The sequence below is a fragment of the Pteropus vampyrus genome, unplaced genomic scaffold, assembly GCF_000151845.1.
Source record: "Pteropus vampyrus isolate Shadow unplaced genomic scaffold, Pvam_2.0 Scaffold436, whole genome shotgun sequence".
Taxonomy (NCBI): Eukaryota; Metazoa; Chordata; class Mammalia; order Chiroptera; family Pteropodidae; genus Pteropus; species Pteropus vampyrus.
Genome location: NW_011889217.1, coordinates 1980525 through 1999389, shown reverse-complemented (window position 1 = coordinate 1999389; position 18865 = coordinate 1980525). Strand labels below are relative to the sequence as shown.

At 46.5% G+C, this 18865-nt stretch overlaps 1 protein-coding gene across 5 annotated transcripts in view; it reads right to left on the bottom strand.

The window, feature by feature from the left end:
- The window catches only part of RUSC2 (RUN and SH3 domain containing 2), a 49000-nt gene that overhangs the window by 725 nt on the left and 29410 nt on the right, over positions 1 to 18865 (bottom strand). For 2 of the 5 annotated variants that reach the window (XM_011381473.2, XM_023524021.1), the window contains exons 2-11: positions 10119 to 12215; positions 4883 to 5512; positions 4469 to 4654; positions 4162 to 4302; positions 2898 to 2974; positions 2512 to 2686; positions 2317 to 2422; positions 1572 to 1618; positions 292 to 1105; positions 59 to 196 (exon numbers count right to left, since the gene is read on the bottom strand). In XM_011381473.2, coding sequence (XP_011379775.1) covers positions 59 to 196; positions 292 to 1105; positions 1572 to 1618; positions 2317 to 2422; positions 2512 to 2686; positions 2898 to 2974; positions 4162 to 4302; positions 4469 to 4654; positions 4883 to 5512; positions 10119 to 12147 — 4343 coding nt within the window. In that variant the 5' untranslated portion in view covers positions 12148 to 12215. Of the gene's footprint in view, positions 1 to 58; positions 197 to 291; positions 1106 to 1571; positions 1619 to 2316; positions 2423 to 2511; positions 2687 to 2897; positions 2975 to 4161; positions 4303 to 4468; positions 4655 to 4882; positions 5513 to 10118; positions 12216 to 18810 lie in introns of all 5 variants that reach the window. The other 3 variants (XM_011381474.2, XM_023524022.1, XM_023524023.1) reach the window with 3 other exon arrangements.

Sequence of the window (18865 nt, the reverse complement as noted above, 5' to 3'; positions counted from 1 at the left end):
GATACCCCACCCAAAGCCCAAAACCAGCCCCCCAATCCTTCTATATCCCAGGACTCACCATGGAGGCTTGGAGGGCAGGGCTGGAGAGTGTGGCTCCTGTAGGCTCTCCTTGTGCTCTGGCTCCCGGCGGGCGCCCACCGTCTGCGCCACTAGTTGGAACATGGACTTGTCCAGGCTCAGCCAGTCTGAGGGTAGCCTAGGAGACAGCAGCGGGAACCCTGGCTCCATCTGTGCCCTGGCTTAGATCAGGCTTCCCCACTTCCTCTGTATACACCATGGGCTGCCTCTCACCTGCTTGTGGTCCGGGCCTCCCGCTGAGCCTTTCGGGACCCAAAGAGGTGTCCCCATTTGATGCCTCCAGGTGAAGGCCCTGAGGATCCTGCTTCACTTTCTGCTGGAGGGGCAGTGGACCCTTCTCTCTCTCGACTACGCCTCAGCTCAGCCAGCACAGAATCAGGGGGGCTCCCCATCCAGAAGGGCCAGCCCCTGTCAAGAGTCTCCTCGGGGGCAGGGCAGGCCTCAGCTCCCTCTACTACTCCCTCTCGGGGGGGTGGCCCCCCGCCTCCTGCCCCTTTCTTTTTCTCACTGCTGCCAACACTGCTGCTATTGCTGCCACCACGGGGGAACCTAGAACCCTCAGTGGAGCCGTCGATGTATACCTGGGAGCTCTGCATGAGTTGGTACCACCAGCTAGCCTGCCCGCCTCGAGCCCTGCCACGCCCTAAACCCCCAGCTGCCTCTGCCACCTCTTCTGTCTCCTCCTCTTCCTCCTCATCTTCTCCACCTTCTGGAGCACCCACGCCCTTCACCCGCTCCCCATGGGCTGCCCTGTCCATGTCTCCAGGGCCCTCCTGGCCCCGGGCCCGGGTCAACTGCAGCGTTGAGTGGGCAGATAGCAGCAGGTCCTGGGACACTCGCAACAATTCCTTGTGCTGCCGCTGCTGCTGCCCACTTTGCAGCAGCCGGTGCTGGAACAGCAAGTCGAGGCTGAAGGGCAGCAGGGCCAGAGGCTGTAGTAGCAGCAGCAGCTCCTCAAAGAGGCCAGGGCACACGGTATGCGCTGCGCTCAGGAAACCCCATGGCTGGTAGTGGCTCTGGATGATATCTAGGGAAGAAAGAGAGAGAGGGATTGAGCCACACAGAGAAGCAAAGCCTGGCCTGGGGTGGGCCTCTGAAAGGCAACTCGGGAGAGCCACTGCATCGTGCTGCACAGGTTGTGGACTGTGCCACTTAGATGTACTGCACTGTAAATGATGTCCCCTTAAGTTGTGCACGCCATTAACTCTACAACCGTAAGTGGCAGCCCAGAGTTCAGCCCAGAGTTCAGAGGTGTTGGGGTTCCTGGCCACCCTAACTTCCAGATTGCTTAAGTATCCTGCTGACTACAAGGCTCTAACACAAGCAGAAGCAGGAAAGGGACTTGGGTAGAAGCCCAGGCCTTGAGGATGAAAGCTTGTGTAGTTCCCTTCTTCACTCCAGCAACTGAAAAGACAGTCGTGCCTCCCTCTTTTGAGACTCCGAGGTCTGACCTATATTGAATTATCAAGACAGGACAGGGTTCTGGATATTACCTTCATGGGTATAGAGGTGATTAAACCAGAACTCCAGGGACCGGATGCTGTAGGGAGATAGGTGAAGAGAGTTGATTCTCATGTGGACATAGCCAGATGATAAGGTACAGAGGAGACAGACATGGGGTCAGACACAGTATAGGTGAACATCTCTCTTCTAAAGCAGGGATGCTACCTGGTTCATTTCATTTAATATAGTTCTGGAACATCAGTGGGGGTATGGGGAAGGGGTGAACATGTGATTAAACAGACCGATCACTTCCTCCTAGAGTGGAGTTGGCTTGCACAAGATCCAGGAAATCAGGGCAGCTACTGAGTGAGAGGGAATGACCTGGGCCCATACTTGAGAACGAAGACTACTATGGCATGGGTCCCAAGATGGACTTAGGGTCAAGCAGGATTTGGAAGCAGTGCTGGAATTGAGAGGGTCAGGGTTTACAATATCCAGGGAAACAGAACCAGATTAATTTCCAAATAAGCCAGATCATAGATTTGTAAAAGCAGAAGACCATGTTGGTATCAGTGCCAGAGGGCTGGGGGTGTGGTACGGAACCAGTGACCTACTGGGGGAGGCTATAGCTAGGCGAGGCTATAGCTAGGTGGGGAGAAAGGGAGCCTGGGCCCTGGCCACAGATTCTACAGATCCCTCCGTTCTGTCTCAGTTTAGGGAGTTGCTTCCTCGGAGGCAGCAGAGCCCCGGGGAGAAGGCAGGCGGTTTGCAGATCTTTCTGTGCCACATACTCACTTGAGCAGGCCGAGGATGAAGGCGTTGAAGCGCATGGTATGACTGGTGAGCTCTGGGAATTGGCTGATTTTGTTGTAGAGGCCGTGCAGGACCTTGGTGGATGGGCCTGGGAGGAAGCCTTAGTTGGAGGTCACATGCCCAATCTCTAGAACCCTAAATTCAGCCTGGGGTCCCCATCTTGTACCTAGCACTTACCTAGCTGAGTAGAAGCCTCAACCACACTCCATGGCATATTCTTACGTTGTCCAATGATGACGTCTAGCACAAAGGCCTTGAGCCCATCCTCCAGCACAGCCCGGACCGCAGGACACAAGTACTTTAGAACGAGGTGGCCTACATTGGGGCTTACAGAACTGTTCCCCAGCTTTGCCTGCAGATGCAGTAAGGAAGTACAGGAAATCATTTGAAGCCTGACCTTGGCCCTCTCTGACTCTCGTCGTCAGCCCTCATGGTGCTTCTCTTGCGATCCCCATCCCTAAGTACCAACTCTGGGTTCTAGATGAAAGAGAGCAAGGGAAGATGGTAGCGCAGAATAGATAGGGTCAGCAGGGTAGAGCTCAGCTCTCCAGGTTCTTGCCTACCTTTACCCCAGGATCCCGACTTGTACCAAAATGGGCCACAATGAGGTCTACAGCAGTGTTGACGGCTTTCACCAGCCCTGTAAGTGAGAACTTCATGTGACAGGTCCTTGGGCAACTCAGCTGGGACTAACTCCTCAGTGGGGAGAGGGAAGGGCTTACCCACACACATGCACATACACACACATGCACACACTCTCTCTTCTGTCTCTGCACATGGGTCTCACCAACGCACCGGGCCCTGGACCATTCTGTTTTGGCTCAATGCTCGGCCTTCCTGTTCTCACCTCCCAGCCTGGACCCACCTTAAGGATTCTATTGTTGAGACCTTCAGTGTCCTAACTTCCTTGCCCCCTTACTCCAATCCTGGATCAAACTAACTATCTGTCTTCCCTACTCAGACACCAGGCTACTGACTGCTGCTGGATAAAATCCAGGGCCACTCATACTGGTGACTGACAAAGGACACTTCTCTGAGGTGTGCCTAGTGGCACCCTCTGCTATGCTCTCACGGTGCCATGCCAAATCTTTGCCCTTCTTCTCAAGCCCTTGGTTCTACTTCCCAGAGAACAGAGGTCACTGGTCATGAATCCTTTCAACTTCCCTCTCCATCCCAAAGACATAACTATATTATATCTCTCCTCCCTCCCTCCTGCCAGCCCCCTCAGTCCCTTTCCATCTTGGAAGAAGATGGCTGTTCCCCTTCTCACCCAAGGTTCTGCCCTCTCCCTAAGCTCTGAATCTCCCACTCTGCCTTTGAGACTTTAGCTTCATCCTTTTCCCTTTTAAAGCTTCTTCCTTTCAAAATCATGCTCAGTTCCTTCCCCACTATCTTACTGAAACTGCTCTTTCTTAGTTCAGTAGTGCCTTATTTGCTAAACAGAGTGGTTACTTTTCAGCCCATATCTTACTAGATGTTACCATCATGCTTACAGAAGCCGCTAGGCCATGTAGTACTTGAATTCCCCCTATTGGAGCATGTAGACATTTATTTATGACATGCAGTCTCCCTCACTATACTTAGGTCCCTGAGGGAAGAGACTGAAGCCTGATTCCTAAACATCTGATAAATGACCCTTGCTCACTTGCACAAACGCGTGGTACACAGTACACAGACTTCTTGTCCCAGTGTCTGTGCTCTCTAACTCCTTCCTGGCACTTGGAGTTCTAAGGCAGGGAAATATTCTGGAGGGCCAGGTAGCAGGGCAATAGGCACAAATGGGTAGTGACAATGGAATTCCTGGCCTGAGCTTGGGGTAATATCCACCTTTTTTCTGAAGCAGGTCAATGGAAATGGCTTCTGAGTTGCCATCTGGGGACAGACAAAACTCAGCTGGAGGTTTCTCAGTCAAGGAAAAGGGATCTTGGAAGTCAGGGCATGTCAGTGGTAACGGCTTCACTACTTGACCTGGAAAGAAGCAAAAAATTAATCCCAAGCAACTCTTTCTGAGCTGCGGCTCAGTTCCATTCCTCATACCCTCTGAGACATGTTCCTTTGGGACTGACCCCTTCTCTAACCCTTCCCAGCTGTGGCACAGCCTGCCCTGGGTGTACTGGGGACCTGGCCCACACACCATTCAGCCGGCAGTTCAAGTGGCCAGCAGCACTGAGGGAGCCAGGGAATTCAAAGATGGGGTTCCTTCGGGCCAGCCGAGCTTCCTGTGGCCTTCGGTCTAGGCTCCCTGACAAACCAGGTGGCCCTAGTGGGTTCTTCCTCCTGTATTCCCGCCACTTGAGTGCTTGAGGGGATAGGTGGTTGGCTGAAAGCAGAACAGATAGCAGAAGAGGTAGGCAAGAGTTAGCAGGAGACAGCATTCCATATCCACCCAGTGGTCCCATATAAAACATGAGGGTTGGGAATGAATGCATATTATCCACAGATGCTGGGGAAAGAGATGCAAACATTTTACCCTCTGGCCCCAGGCTGGAGGATAAACCAAAGAGAATGAAGTACGTGGTGTGGAGGGTGGGGGCCGTGAAGCTCATACCATTACTGGGCCTGGAGGCCATGCTGCCCTCACCACCTCCCCGGGCCAGGCTCTCTGCTCGGCTGAGGCTAGATCTCCAGGAGCCCAGAGGAGGCAAGCTTCCTGTTTCATGGAGTCGGTACTCAGCCAAGGTCAGTATCTTCTGATTTTCCTTCTGCAGCTGCTGGGAGGTTGCAGGCCGGACAGCAGGAGGACAGGAGAGGCTCCATGGGAGTGGGCTTTCTGTGGCTGTGGACTGCCCTGGGGGAGGGGAGCACGAAGTGGAGGCAGAAGAGTCGGTGCTGGGCCCAAAGGGGCCAGCACTACGGATAGGGGAGTAACTGCCCAGGGGTGATGGCCGTGAGGTTTCTGGCTCAGGCCCAGCTTTCCTGGCACCTCTGTTGGTGGATGCATGTGACTCCCCTGAAGGAGCTGAGGTTGGGCCTTGAGCAGCGGGGGCAGCCAGTGAGGCAGGCTGCTGTACACGGCTGCAGCCTGAGAGGCTATAGAGCTGGGAAAGGCTGTGGAGGGCCCGGGCCTTGGCCAACTGCTTGGGGAAGTGGTGCTGGAACACGAAGGGCTGGATGGGCAGCGTGGTTGGCCTCTGCTCCTTGCTGTATCGAAGGACCGGTCGGCTCTCAGCACCACCCCCTGTGGCAACAGGGATGGAGAATGAATCAGATGGACAGACACTGAAACCCATATGAGAGGAAACACAGAAACCGAAGGGGAGATGATGCTCACTAGGGAAGGGGCAGGAGATGGGCAGGACCGGGGTTGTAGGAACTGAATAGGGTCGGGGTAATCCAAGTTGTGGGCTGGGACACTGCTCCTACTCTCTTGTAAAACTTTTCCTATTGTTTTTATGATATCGAATTGTATTATATTCTTGGCTGTTCATCCATTCTTCATTTTCTCAACTTCAAAGGTGGGTGTGTCTTAAGGCTTACTTCTTATACCTCACTTTACACTTTCTCCCCTGCATTATTCAAGTTTAGACATTCATACAGATGACTCCTGAACCCACAACCTTAGCCCCAACCTTCCTTTTGATCTCTAGATCATTCTGCTCTAGGGTTCTGCTTTCACTTAAAATTTGCTATTTTAAAACAGCTCATCCATCACCTTTCTCCTGATAACTTCCATTTCTGTCAGTGGCAGAACCACCATTTTCTTTGTGTCTAAGGCCTAAAGACTTGGAGTCAGTCACAGATTTTCAGGGTCAAGATATTATTTACTTCAAGCTTTTACTCATCATCCTCTATATCCACCCCAAGGCAGCCATATTTCATTCTTCAGAAAAATCTAACCATAATAAAATATTTCCTTCCTTGCAGCCAGAATCAGCTTCCTCTCTACCCTACTCCTACCCTTTCATGATCCTGGCATTGGAGCCTCAGAGTCCACATCAGCTCCCTCTACACAGAGGTGTGTTCCCCAAGACTGGTTCTCTCTTGTTTTTTTTCAGCAAGGTCATTGTCCCTCAAAACATGGGGCTCAGAACTAAACTGAGCACAAAACTCCAGGGCACTGCACAGTGGAACTGTCTTTGCGTTTGAATTCTGCTTCTAATAAGATACTGTAAACATCTGAATGAACACAAGATGGCGCCATAAGCAATCGCACGGTGTAAAACCCTGGGCGTGGCTCACTAGAACAACTCTGAGAAGCAGGAATTATTTTCTTACTTGACAGATCAGGATTTGGAAATTCGGAGAGATTGTCATTTGTCCAAGGTCACGCAACTAGGATTCTGCCTAAGCGGGAGTCTGACTCTGGGGCTAATGTTCTCTTTACTACATCGTACTACACATGAAATGGTACCAGGGTGGGTTTTCCTTCCCCTCATCTTTTTCCATTAATTTACTTCAGTGAGTCTTAAGGGGATGAATCACTCCCGAAGGACATTTTCACATGATACCCTCCTGTCATCCCAGTCAGTGCTTAGAGAGCAACTTCTGTCTTTCTCCCTTGCTCACTATGCTCCAGCCATACTTCCTACTGTCCTCAAATATGTTAAGTTCATTAACATGGGGCATTTTGCACCTGCTGTTCTTTCTGCCCGAAACGGTCTCATCATTCAGGCATCAGCTCAAACATCACCTCTTCAGTAAGACCTTTTCTGACCACCTTAGCCCCTCTGGCAAATTATACTCTATGTCATTCTCCTGTTTTATTTTCTTTTAAGCATTTTTTCACTATCAGAAATTATCTTATTTGTTTATTGTCTATTATTCCTCATAAGGGCTCCAGAAAAGCAGGTTTATAAAAACTGTTCACCACTGTATCTCTCCGGTGCTTTATTTGGTGCACAGTAGGCATTGAATAAAGATTTGTGACTCCCCACTGTTACCCTTGGTTCAGGCCAACCTCACTGCATCCAGAATCTTCTTACATATATCAGCTTGCTTCCTAAAATACCAATTTTATGTTATCCCCTGTAGTCGCTACTTCCCACAGAATAAAGTCAAATCTTTTCAGTCAGGTAGGTGTCCACACTAGCCATGGATTAGGCTCCTCTCCCTTCAAACTTCCACCCCTGCCCTCCTCATTATCGTCGCTCTTCCCACCACATTCCCATCTTTACGCACACTGCTTTTCCTGCTGGGAATGTCTTTTTCCTTTCTATTTATTCAAATATCAAATTTCAAGGCTGAGCTGACCCTATCAGATAAGGCCTTCCCAACCCTAGCTTTATTACTTACACTCCCCTACATAAATTAGCGACTATTTCTACTCTTTTAAATATTCTCCCTACTAAGTTCCTAGAATAGGGTTTGAGGCAGAGGAATAAAATCAGGGAAGAATGGGAGCCTACAGTGGGGAGTGGGTCTCAGTTCTAGCCTGAGGGAAAAGAGACAATAAGTTTTCTCACTTTTCTATGTGACAACCCTTAAGAGAATTGGAGACAGACTACATTCACCCAAGTCTGCTCTTCAGTAGGTGACATAACCCCAGCCCCTCAGCTCCTCTTTAAAACAGAGTGCCAGGACCTCCAGGCAAGCACTAACTGGTTCAGAGGAGTGGGAGACTATCAAGTCCTCCCTTCTGGGGTCTATGAGTGAATCCAGTCATTTTAACTTTTTGGAAGTCCTTCCAAACTTCTGACTCATTCCGAGTTTGTAATCAATTAAACATCCCAAATCAACTCAAGTACCACTCACACATCAAACTTTACACTGGTCCCTGATTTATTAGTTCTTCCCGGATTTGGTAAGATCCTTCTGAATCTTGATTCTGCTGCTCAGGATCTCAGAGATCTCAGCTTCTTTTGTCATTCATGAATTCTCTAAATTGTGAGTCATTTTTTGATTAAAAAAAAAAGGTGTAGAGCCAAGGGAAGAGGACTGTGGTAGGTCACTGAAGACTTATGGAACAGGACAGTATCTCGATATGAAAAGTCTTATCTGATAGAAAAAATACTTTTTATGCTTCTCCTCCCATCTCTGACCAAGACTGTTCTTGCCCTCAGAATGCCAGCCACAGCATCCCGTGCCCAGATACATCCACCAGACACTGCAGTCTACAAAAGGAGAAGGAAGCGGGTTCCAAAGGACTCTAGCCAATCCCTGCTGTTTCTGATCCCCCGCTTCCCTAGACATCCCCTGCTCCTACCCATGAAATCTCCTGCTGGACTCTGATCTCCCTAACAGCAGAGATAATGCCATTTATGGTTTTACAAACCCTTACCTTTAAGAAGCCAAGAGATCCAACCTAAGGCTACAGCACAGCAAATTCCCCTCTATTTTCCTTTCCCCTGCTTTATCTCCCCCTTCCTTCCATACCTTCTGAGATCTGGCTTCCACCCTCACTACTCCTAAATGTTGCTTTTGGGATTCTTCAGCCTTAATCTTGGCGATTTCTCTTCAGAACTCATTTGGTTGAACTTAACTCTTTTTGAAACTTTCTCCTCTTATGGTCCTGTGACTTCACTCTCTCCTGGTTTTCTTTCTATTTTCCTGGCTAATTCTTTTTAGTCTCTTTTGAGGATTGCTCTGCTCACCCTTAAATAATGGTACCCCCAGGGCTTGTCCTGGTTCCCTTTATAGCTCCACACATTCTCCCTGGATGCTCTCATCCACTTGTAGCTTCGACTACCAATTTTATTCCAATAACTCTCCCATCATGGTGGTCTCCTGACCTCGAGGGATACTTTCTAATCCACCTTCCACCCAAACAACCAGTGATATCTTTCTAAAATGCAAATCAAAACAGGCCGCTATGCTGCTATATACAAAAAAAAAAAAAAAAAAAGTGCCACTCCTCTGATTAAAATCCTTCAGTGGTTCCATCCATATCCCACTATGGCCATACCAAATTATTTGCAATTTCTGGAAAGCATCAAGGTATTTCGTGCCTTTGTGGTTTTGTATAGACTATTCTATAAGCCTCGAATGTTCTTCTTACAAGTCTCCGCAAAGCCAATTTCTACTTCTCTTTCTAGACTGTACTTAAATGTGAACTGTGTTAGCAGTCCTTTTCTGACATTTCAGTTTGATTTCGATTTCCCTCTTGTAGACCAAAAACACACCGTCTCTGCATTTTACTTATCTATTTCCTCTTCTGTTTCCATCTGTGGTTGAAATTCCTTGAGGGTAGAGTTTGTCCCTCTCATCTTTCTATCACCAGCACTCACTTAACATAGGGCCTTTATAAAATAATTACTCAAATATAATAAAAGAAATAGGGAAAGCGCTGGCCTAGGAGACTTAAAGGTCAAGTGTCAGGTCACAGACTCTTTGAAGAGTGGCTACAATCGCTGATCGAAGAATGAACTTCACTGACGCTCAGTGTGGTTTGCCTGTTGGACATATCCCTCAGCTCTTGGACATATCCCTCAGCTCTTGGACATATCCCTCAGCTCTTGGACATATCCCTTAGGCCCTGCAAATCCCTAAATGTCCAAAACTGAACTCACGCCTCATCCCATTTCCAGTAAATCTACTTCTGTGTTTGCAGTCCTTATTCATGTGTCATCATCTTTCCAGTTATCCAGACTTAGAATCACAATCTTCTCAGTGCTTCCTTTCTCAATACATCAGTCCGTAAGTCCTGTTGATTTTTATCTCCTCAGTGCATTTTTTTTATCCTCTAACTTCCTCCTCCCCATTACAATTGTAAGACATGCCCTGGACTGGAAAGATGATTGATCTAGGCTGAGGAACTTCTAGTCGTATGGATGGGGTGGTTGGCAGGGCCCTATCACTGAGGAGGCCATTTATACATCCTGGTACTTTCCAGCCTCTAGGTTCCTTACCGTCAGCTCTAGCTCTGGCATCCCTCTGGGTATGGCTGTTGGCTGGGCTCCCTGGGAGAGCAGGCCCTGGATCCATCAATTGCGTCAGGGGGCCATGCCCAGCAGCTCTGAGGCCAGTAGGTGGCATCTCACTGGACTGGGGGCCCTGACAGACTTGGGTGGACCAGGGCTCTGGGCCAACTAAGTCCATGCCTGGCCCCAAGGGCATGGGTGGTAAGCTATGGCTACAGTGAGTGCCCTCATCCAGTGGGCCCACCCTATCTTGCTGGGCTTCTTGGATGGGTGAGAATTCCTGGGAGGAATCCCCAACGCTCACTCGAAGTGGCGGGGAGCCAGAGCCTGCAGCTTTCTTCCGGCCCTTCGCGAGCTCAGCAAAAGAGGTGACCCGCTTAGGTGGGGAGCTAGGTCCAGCCAGAGCTGTAGGGCCCTCACTCAGGCGCACTGGGCAACTCAACATGCGTTCCAGTGAGCCCAGGCGGACCGGAGGGCTGCGCTCGAGGCTGCGATCATAGCTTCGAGAGCGCTGACGTCCACTGCTCAGGTTGGGGGGTGAAATATTAGTGTACACTTGCCCCTCCATCACGGTGGGGCCCATAGGAGCTGCAGCTTCCGTGGAGGAACCCACTGCTTCTTGTTTCTCTGGCTGGACTTCTGGCTTCTGGAAGAGATAATACTCAGAGGGCTGGCTAGGGCCAGGGTCGGGGCCAGAGCCGGGTGCAGGACTTATCTTGGTGTGTTCCTCAGAGCAGCTGGTGATGGAAGAGCCAGCAGGGCTCGGGGATGATTGGGAAGACAGGTCACAGGTGACAAGTTTATAGTAATTCTGTGTGGCCACAACGAGACGGGCCTGGCTCTGGAAGCAGGCTGTGAGGTCAGCCACGGCTGGGCAGGGCTCACAGTGTGGGCGGTAGGAGTTGCAGTTGGCATCGAGCTCAGGAGATGAGGCATGAGGACAACCATATCCTCCTTCCCTTTCTCCACTATCAGGGTGGTGGGACTCACAAGACATCTTAGACTCAGCTGGGGAGGGTTGCAGGTCCAGGTAGAAGGCGCCAGGGTCTGAGTGGCTGCAGAAGGAAGAGTCGCTGCAAGATTGTGGGGCAGAGTTGAGATTGGCACGGGTGCCATGCATCTTGTTGTACAGGGTGCTGAAGGTGACCAGCACGCCATCTGAGCTGTTGCAAGAAGAGTCACTCACATAGCCCATGGACTGGTCAGCCGTCTCAGACTGACTGGATGTGCTACTGCAGCGGCAGTACTGGGCTCCTGAGGCTGAGCATCTGGCGTTCCTTGGGGATTCATCTGAACTGAGCTTCCATTCCTGGTCAAAGGAAAAGCCAGAGGTATCACTGGCTCCACCCCCACTGCCACTCCCACCAGGTCCCCCACACTCATCCAGCTCCATGGTCTCTGCTTCCAACTCTGGCTGGCAGTGGTGGCTAGTGCTGCACTGCTGGGTATCTAAGGTAGTCACTGGTTCCTGCTCCTGCCCCTCCACCACTCCAGCCCGACTCCGTGCTGCACCCCATGACCTGACCGCTCTGGGGCCAGGTGGTGGCAGCTGGAAAGGGGAGAGATGAAAGGTGGGCTGGTCAGCCCCATGTAGGTGGAAGGACTGCTGGGTGGCACTATCACCAATGCCGTCGTCATATAGGTCACCAAGTCCTGGCTCAGCAACACCCTCCTGCAGCAAGAAGGGATTATGTCGTTTAGGGGCCCCAGAGCCTCTTCCATCACGACCCCTACTCTTGGTGCTGCTGTCTGCAGACCTCACAGATACCCCTGGAGCAGAGTGCAGACTGTTGTATAGCAGGGAGTCAGCTTGTCCTAGGTCTTGATCAGGCTGGGTGATGCCCAGCTCAGGTGGGCAGAATGGATTGGGTCTTGTGCTCCCACTACCTCCACTTGCCCCTCCACAGCACTGCCTGTCTGGGACTTGACAGTGCACCAGGGGGATGTGGTGGACGATGAGGGTCTCTCCAGTCAGCTTTGGGGGACTATCCATTTTGGAAAGTTCGAACAAGGGCATCAACAGCACCAGACACTGTCCCCGGAGCCCAATGGGGCAGAACACATTTCATCAGGAGAGCTTGGCACCTGGAGAGAGAAGGAAAGAAAGGGAACCTAATGTCACCTCCCTGGAAGTTAGGGACATGACCTTCCCATATTGTTTTCAGACAGGGAAGAGCTCAAGAGGAGAAAAGACTCCAAGTTAAGATGCAGCTTGATAACACAGCCCAATAGGACAGGGGGTATCCGCCATACTTTCTGCACTACACAGGTCCAGCTCATGAGTTCCCCATTCATTTTAAGTTTCCCAGGCATCCACTTGTAACAAAAGGCCAGGCCCCTTTTAATACACATATGAAGATCTGGGGATCTCAGAGACAGCACTTTGTCCTCTTTCAAGGACCCTGTTCTTAGCAGTAAATGATGACTAGTCCTGCATACTAAAACAAACAAACAAACAAACAAACAAACAAAAAACTATGAACAGTGACATAACTAAGAAAAAACCATCTAGGATGTCCGAAAGGGATCTAGGCACTGAGGAAATATAAAGATGCCTTGGAAACAGCTATAACACATGAGTTTACACATGTGGGGAAAATCACAAATTATATATCATATTCTCATTGAAATAAGCCATAATTTTGCAAAGAAAGTCTTTTTTAAATATACCATATCATTTGACCCCTGTGTCATCTCAGACTCCTTTTCTCCTCCTCTGAGCCCTGGAACACTTGTCCCTCTCTGATGGCTATGAGCTAAGGATCTTTACTCTCCCTGCTGGAGCCTCTTGAATACAGAGACCAAAGTGGGCATTAGAGCAACTGCAAGTATGGCTGATGCCAACCTCTTCCTTCTCAATGGGGATGGGGGTCAATTTCTATCTCCTTTTTGTCACTAGCACAATATCACATAAGGCCTTGCAAACATAATACATTTTTAATAAGAGGATAAGAGGCATAACACATTCTTAATATTTGTCCAGCTCAGGGTATAGATCTTCTGAAGTGCCCAAATTTTGCCCAGTTTTAGCCTAAGATTTTCAGTATGGGGGTCCTCTACAAAGTCTTCTCTTCTCAGTTTCACTGTGATAGGCTAAGGTAAAGTTCTCTCTTGTTCATGGTCTCCTGGCCCCAAGGACACAGCCTATACCAAGGTTCTCTGGTTTCTTGGCCAGACTGTGGAAGAACGGCCTCAAGTTCTAGTCTCCTGTGCTACCAAGTTCAGGTCCCAACAGTCTTCACTTGTTCAGACTACTCATATCCAATTTTTCCTAGTTCATTCATTTCTCTTCCTTCTCTTTTCATTCCTGTCATTTTCCTTTCACCCACCATGAGTCTGGATCCCCCATTGCCTAAGTTCTCCATCGTTTAGTTGAACTCTTAATACCACCAATTAAAAAAAATTAACTCATTTAGATCAGAGGATTATAGCTCTTCAATTTGGAGTACAGTAAAGTTAGGCAAGTCACACATGCTCAAGGACATCAATAGGTAATACACTAAAGAAAAAATTCAAATGGCTAATAGTACATGTGTTAGGAATGCAAAATTAAAATATAATTATTTGTGTTAAGTTAAATTAAATTAAAATTTAAAAGCGAGTTATTTACCATCTTTCTTCTTCCTTTCCTTTCTGAGAGGAAAGCTACTTTGTTGGACTTCCAAGCCTTTGTATGTTGATTGGGGTAATAAGTAGATATGGTGAAAGGCAAAAACTAGAAAGGCTAAACTGAGCTTCAAGATTAAAAGTTATAGAAAAAACATGGGAATAAATCTTTGTTATCTTAGATTAGGTGATGGTTTCTTAGATATGACACCAAAAGCACAAGTGACAAATCAGAAAACAGATCAGATGAACTTCCTAAAAATTAAAAACCTTTGTGCTTCAAAGGATAACACCAAGAAAGTGAAAAGACAACCCACAGAGTGGGAGAAAATATTTGAAAATCATTATTTGATCTGAACATATAAAGAACTCTTACAATTCCACAATAAAAAGATATATAACCCAATTAAAAACTGGGCAAAGAACTTGAGTAGACATTTCTCCAAAGGAGATGTACAAATGGTCAGTAAGCATATGAAAGATGCTCAACATCATTAGTCATTAGAGAAATAAAAACCACAATGAGATACCACTTCCTCCCCACTATGATGGCTAAGAAAAAAAGACAGACAATAGCAAATGTTGGTGAGGAGGTGAAACACTCAAACATTGCTGGAGGCCTTGTAAAATGGTACAGCCGCTTAGAAAAACAGTCTGGCAGTTCCTCAAAATGTTTAACACAAAGTTACCATATGAGCCAGCAATTCTACTCCTAGGTATATACCCAAAAGAAATGAAAACATGTTCACATAAAAGCCTGTATATAAATAATCAGAGCAGCATTATGCACAGTAGCCAAAAAAGTGGGAATAATGTAGATGTCCATCAACTGATGAATGGATAAACAATGTGCATACACACATAACAGAATGTTTAGCAATAAAAGGAATGAAGTACTAGTACGTGCTACAACATGAATGAACCTTAAAATGGTAAGTGAAAAACCGAGTCATAGAAGGCCTCTTTGTATAATGTATGAGTCCATTTACATGAAATGTCCAGAATAGGCAAATCCACAGACACTGAATGTAGATTACTGGTTGCCTATTGGGAAAACTAGGATGGGAAGTGACTGCAAATGGATCTGGAGGTTCTTTTTGGGGTGATGCAAATGTTCTGAAGTCAGACAGCAGTGATGGTTATACAAATCTGTGAATGAAATCAAAACTATGGAATTTTATGGTATGTCATTATATCTCAATTTTATAAAAGGGTGAATTTTATGGCATGTGAATTGTATCTTAACGAAGCTGTTATTTAAAACATTTTTTAAAATAGAAAAAAAAGGAGGGTTTGTGGGAAGAGGGAAGAAGAGGTAAGAAGGGAACCAGTACTGAGCAGTGGAGGGTACTGGGCATTTGCAGAGACAAAGTGAGAACGAGACGAGAGGAACAACTGCCTTAAAGTGAGAGAATGTGTAGAGAGAGATAAAGAGGATTTTTAGGAAGTTTTCCTGTGAGGTACATGAGATAATTTTTCCTCCACTCTTCTCATTTCTTCTACTCCTTCACCAAGAAAACTTTGGGTTCAAATATATTTGCCACAAGGATAACAGAAAGTTGGAAACAGCCTAAAATTCCAATAATAATTTTAAAATGTACAGAACAGAGTATCATTAAAATAATGTTGTGTTAATATAATTATCAACTTGGGAAAATGTTTACAAAATATTAAGTGAAAACAGCGGATTATAAATAGGATGTACAGTATGACACCATTCTTTATAACTAAATATATCTGTCTTAGTCCATTCAGGCTCCTATAACAAAATACCTCAGACTGGGTAGCCTATAAACAGCAGAAATTTATTTCTTACAGCTCTGGATCCTGGGAAGTCTGAGATCTGGGAAGGTGACAGCATGGTTTTGTTCTGGTGAAAGCACTCTTCCTGGTACCGGCTGGCGCCTTCTAGGTGTGTCCTCACAGGGTGTAAGGGACAAGGGATCTCTCTGGAGCTTGTTTTATAAGGGTACTAATTCCATTCATGAGAGCTCTGCCCTCATGACCTAATCACTTCCCAAAGGCCTCTACCTCTTATTATCATTACCTTTGGGGGTTAGGATTCAATTCAACATATGAATTTTGGGGGACACAATCATTCAGACCATTACTCTATGCATAGAAGAAAATTCAAAAGCATATACAACAAATGTTAACAGTGTTTCTCTGCGTTGAGTGATATTGCATTATTTTTAAATTTATTCTTTTCATTTCATCTTTATTTTCTAATTTGTATAGGATAAATACCCATTATGTATATAATTCAAACAGTTTTTTTCTTCTTTAAACACCACAGATAGTGTGGGTTTGGGGCTTGGGGCGGGGACTTCCCCTTACATATGATATTAGCTTTCCCTAGGATCCAGGCCATAATCCGAGGTCTGGACTAAAGGGAGCATAGAGAACTTTCTTGTTCTCTATGAACAAGAGAACTTCCACAGGGAGTACCTATGGGCTACAACCATTACTTGATCTTTACTTCGATTAATTCTGCCCCCCCACCCCATTTTAAAGCACCATTTTCAAGAAGCATTCACAAGTATACACACATAAGAATTTATGATTCTGACTCATAAAACCATTACTGGGTCATACATGCATTCAAATGGAAAAACATAGTGACACACAGTTTAAAAAGCTGATAAAAAGAACAAATGGATAAAAAGATGATAAAAAACCTTTGGCTGCAGGGCTCTGACAGCTGTATTATGAGGTTATGTTTACATATCTGTTCCCCAGACTAAAGTGCAGTTCCTTGAGGTCAGAAACTGTGATACATTCAACTCTGTGTCCCTGGAGCCTATACATAGTGTTTGGAACACAATTGTTTGGTTATTTGTTTGACTTTTATTTTACCCATTTAAAAATTAACTTGTCCTTTTTTTTTTTTTGAGTTTAAGGTTTTTTTGTTTTTTGTTTTTTTTTATTCTGGATATAAGTCCTTTGTCAGATATATATGTCCTGAGAATATTTTTTCTCAACCTGTGACTTGCCCATTTGTTTTAATGGTTTTGTGTTTTTTTAACTAATAGAAGTTTTTAATTTCATGAAGCTCCATTTATCTTTTGGTTTTTTTTTTCCCCCTTTTATGGTTAAAGCTTTCTGTGTCTTATCTAAGAAATCTTTGCCTATCCAAGAAAAAAAAATTTCCTGTTTTCTTCCTAAAAAGCTGTAGCGTTTTAGGTTGTGTCAAATCCTATTTTAAGTATAAAGCTTTTTCATTGGTTGATTTCATTTTATTTTATATTTTTGTATCTCAGAGGTCTTATTTCTTCCTGATCTCCAAATAGCCAAGAGAAATGCTTGCCAATCATTCCTTCACAAACTCCAGTTCAGCCAACTAAGGTGAAGTTCTGCAGGCACCTCATGAGATTTGGATTAATGGCTTCTTCCCCGCCCCCTAACTTTCACATTTTTTACAAAGCACTTTTTAATGAATGTCATCTCATTGATCCTCACAATTCACCAAAGTGGGCAGAGCCACTTTCATTTAAAAAATAAGGAAAGCAATATCCAGAAAAATGAAATGACTTGCCCACTTTGGTGAATAAAAACAGACCACAGAGTTAAGATGAGACTCAGAAATCCTTTTAACCTTTTATTCTTGACCCGTTAAGAATGTAATAAGACTGTATTGTACACTGCCTTGATTTCAAACACCATAGAGCACACTTAGTGAGAGTATGTCTCTGACTTCTTTCCTGGGAGTGCCTTGTTTTATAACAAGATAAGTTTAATACTGTGGCCCATGAACTCTAATAAAGGTGAAGAAAAAACAATGAGGTGGGAAAGCTCTTTCCAGACTCCTACATAGTTTGTATTTATCTGTTTTTCTGTTCTCTGAACTTACTGTCCCTTTCCTATTACTGTCCCACGCTCTAATAACACTCTTCGATCCCACCTCTGCACCAGTTTCCAGCTCTCATCTCCCTGTCCCATTCATAATCCCTGAGGACCTTTCCTCTGCTCTGTAGTTCACATTCCTCAATGCTTCCTGAGAACTAAAACACTCCCGTGACTTCTCAATGTATTCTCCAACCACACATCTGCACGATGTGGAACTGCCAATTCCTATTAACATGGATTTTTTAATCTTCTACCAAGGTGGTCAATAGAAATTTAGGTAACTTTGTGCAGGAAAACGTTCTGAATTCCAGAAGAAAGGTTTCACCTGTCCTTGGTCATCGGCATCTTTCTGCCAGTTACAGAACCCCTTCCCCTCTTTTTTTGGCCTCCTGAAGGAGGATGGGAAAGACAGTGGCAATTAGTTGCTATTCCCTAGCAATCTGACCTTGACCTGAGTGAGGTCCGAGGAGGATAACCTTTTTCCTGCCTGGGACCTCTCTTGGGCAGGACTGAAGGGAAGAGAGCAGGAGGTAGATTCAGGAGTATCAGCTTATGCTTAGGTCTCTTCCTGTTAAGAATCTGTTTAAGTCTGTATAAGACACTGATTATAACAGGTCAGGTGCCCTAGGCATTACAGTGACTGCCCCTCCCTCCCATACCGTGGAGCCTCTTGATCAACACTCTTTCTTACTCCATCCTTACCTGGAGCCAGGTGGCTCCCATAGCAACAGAAGATACAGTATGTGTGCATGTATGTATGTTCAAAGGGGAAGGATAGGCCTGATGCTTCCCAGCCCTCGCTCTTGAAAGCTGTGTGGATCCTTGCATGTTCTCCATTATAAACTTGTAGTAGCTTTAGGGGTATCTCCTCCAATTTAGCCTTTGTTTCTAGATGTGACCCCTTCCACCCTGACCTGTATTATAGCAGCTTGATTACAAATGCCCAGAAAGGGAGGAGGGGCTGTTCTGCTTCTTGATAAAATAGCATCAGCCCAAGCCTCTGCTTTTCCGTCTCTGCACCACAGCCCAAATGTATGCATGGATCAGCTTGTCTCATGTTTGCTCTCAAGCTCTCATTCTCTCTCTCTCTCTCTCTCTCTCTCTCTCTCTCTCTCTCTCTCCCTTTTGGAAAGACAAAGCCAATTCTCAGAAGCCAGAGCCCAAATGTGCAGATCCGTTATTCTAGCATCCCTGCCCTGCCCCTCCCCCCAGCTCCACTGAGCCATACCTCTGCAAGGAGCCTTGAGCTGAACCCGGAGGCTTCTGTTCCTTTTGCACTCCAA